This window comes from Palaemon carinicauda, chromosome 9, assembly GCF_036898095.1.
Source record: "Palaemon carinicauda isolate YSFRI2023 chromosome 9, ASM3689809v2, whole genome shotgun sequence".
Classification (NCBI taxonomy): domain Eukaryota; kingdom Metazoa; phylum Arthropoda; class Malacostraca; order Decapoda; family Palaemonidae; genus Palaemon; species Palaemon carinicauda.
In genome coordinates this window covers 115,182,614-115,185,113 of record NC_090733.1, presented here as the reverse complement: position 1 = coordinate 115,185,113, position 2,500 = coordinate 115,182,614, and the positions used below count along the sequence as shown (strand labels likewise).

General features: G+C 31.6%; 1 protein-coding gene across 1 annotated transcript in view; it reads left to right on the top strand.

Annotated features, from left to right (window-relative positions):
* Positions 1-2,500, top strand: part of LOC137646841 (ionotropic receptor 93a-like) — an 11,446-nt gene that overhangs the window by 5,982 nt on the left and 2,964 nt on the right. Inside the window, exons 5-6 of the mRNA XM_068379919.1 lie at positions 614-744; positions 1,893-2,104. Of these exons, the coding sequence (XP_068236020.1) occupies positions 614-744; positions 1,893-2,104 (343 nt within the window). The remainder of the gene's footprint in view (positions 1-613; positions 745-1,892; positions 2,105-2,500) is intronic.

Here is a 2,500-nt window from a genome sequence, read left to right as displayed (position 1 = left end):
TCCTAATTAAGGGGTCGGTTGCCTGATTCGTCCTCTCCAATGCCTTCTATCTTCTTACCTATCGTTATCCCTAATTAAGGGGTCGGTTGCCTGATTCGTCCTCTCAAATGACTTCTATGAAACGCACCCTCTTCCACCTAACATCTTTTCTCCATATCATCCTTCAATTTAACAATCATACTCTTATAGAAATCGTTCTTTTTATTGAAGAGACAAGGGTGTTACTTGTTTATGAATATCTTTTATTGTTTTCCTGTACATTTCAGTAGCGTAGAAAGATTCCAGTAAAAAAAGGTTTAGTCGAGAATGACATGATATACAACAAAATTATCAGACAAAGATTCATGTGTCAACCCAGAATAGAAAAAAAAAACTTGAATTACTTGCCAATTAAGCACTAGTTTATTTGCCTAGATTGAATAAATCAAAATAATTTGCATGACTGTTTGAAAATGGGAGACGCGAATTCAAGATAACAGAGAAAAAAAAATTCTAAATGGAAATGAAATAAAAATTCTAGCCAGACAATATTGTTTGGATCATCACGATCATTCTGAGAATCTTTTCCATCTTTCTCGCAGTAGATAATCGTTTCCCTTTTCCATTTCCATAGGATCGCCATGATTGACTACGGCAACTTTGTGCCTGGAGCTTTAAGGGCCTCGCAAGACGAAACTCTGCGAACCATAGGAGAGAAGTTAGATCTGATCCCTTATGATTACAAAGGAGCATTGGAATCTGTAGGTTTAAGAGAATGATATAAAAATGACTTTATACGGTAGATGTTTGCATAGGATTGGATATCTTGTAATATTAATTTTGTGAGCAAGGAGTCATAGCCTATGCCAATGCGACCTCATACACACACACACACACACACACCCACACACATATATATATATATATATATATATATATATATATATATATATATATATATATATATATATATATATATATATATATATATATATATATAGCCTATATATATATATATATATATATATATATGTGTGTATGTATGTATGTATGTGTATATATTTATATATATATATATATATACATATATTATAGACGTATATTATATATTATAGTATATATATGTATATATATATACAGTATGTGTGTGTATATATATACATATATATATATATATGATAAATTTTGCACATTTTTACGTGTTTTTCATATTCAAATAAGCCATATATATTTTGATATATTAATGTCTGGATTCTCTTAACGACCTCGGGATCAGAGCCCCAGGCGGAATCTCACAAAGACAAGAGCTTGGCTCCGGCCGGGAATCGAACCCTGGTCGGCAAGCTTATATAGACAGTGACTAACCCATTCGTGGCCGAATGGGTTAGTCACTGTCTATATAAGCTTGCCGACCAGGATTCGATTCCCGGCCGGAGCCAAGCTCTTGTCTTTGTGAGATTTCGCCTGGGGCTCTGATCCCGAGGTCGTTAAGAGAATCCAGACATTAATATATCAAAATATATATGGCTTATTTGTATATATATATATATATATATATATATATATATATATATATATATATCCTATATATATATATATATATATATATATATATATATATATATATATATATTGTTTTAAAGGGTATTTGTTCTTCCCTAAAAGTCAATGAGAATTTTATATAGCAGATTTGAATTCATAACTTCTGTGAAGTCTATAAAACATCCGCTTTCTTTTTAGAACAAAATAGAAAGCTGGTGTTTCATAGACTGCACAGAAGTTACAAGTTAAACTCTAACATATAAATATTCCATTGACGATGGGGAAAATTATAATTATCGATGATTGTTCAAAATCAGTTTTTTTTTTTTTTTTTTTTTTTTTTTTTTTTTTTTTTTTTTATAAACAGGTAGTGGAAAAAAAGTTCTCCCTCGTTGAAGGCACGGAATACATTGTATACAAGGTTATCAAGTATAAGAAGATGACGAATACATATTTCTTACCAGAAGCCGTCTACCCTATCTACGTTGGGTGGACTTTCCCTAAGAAGACGGCGTGGAAACACAAATTTGATCCTTATTTACAGAGAATGGTCGAGGCTGGTCTTTGTTGGCACTGGAAGGAGGTAATGTATACTGTTAGACAAAAACCGTAATTTCTATCGGAAATTCTCCGTAAAAATATACTATTCTCAACCGTATTTCAGTATAATACAGGCGACCGTAATTTTACTTTATTTTGTTACTATCTTTTACGGGTTGGCGACCGTAATATCACTCGTTTACGTTAATATGACCGTTTTTAAAACGGTAAAAATCTTGGAATAAATGTTGCCAGACTTTTACCGTTATTCAAATGCAAATTTTGAACAGTGTACATTTTGTTTCAGAAAGTTTCTATTATCATCAATAGCCAAATTGTGAAATAAAACACCGTGTTTGTTTAAGATTCAATGAAGTTATTTTTCACAAGTAGCTTGAGAATTTTATACAGTGATTAACTGTTTTCCCTACTTATAACG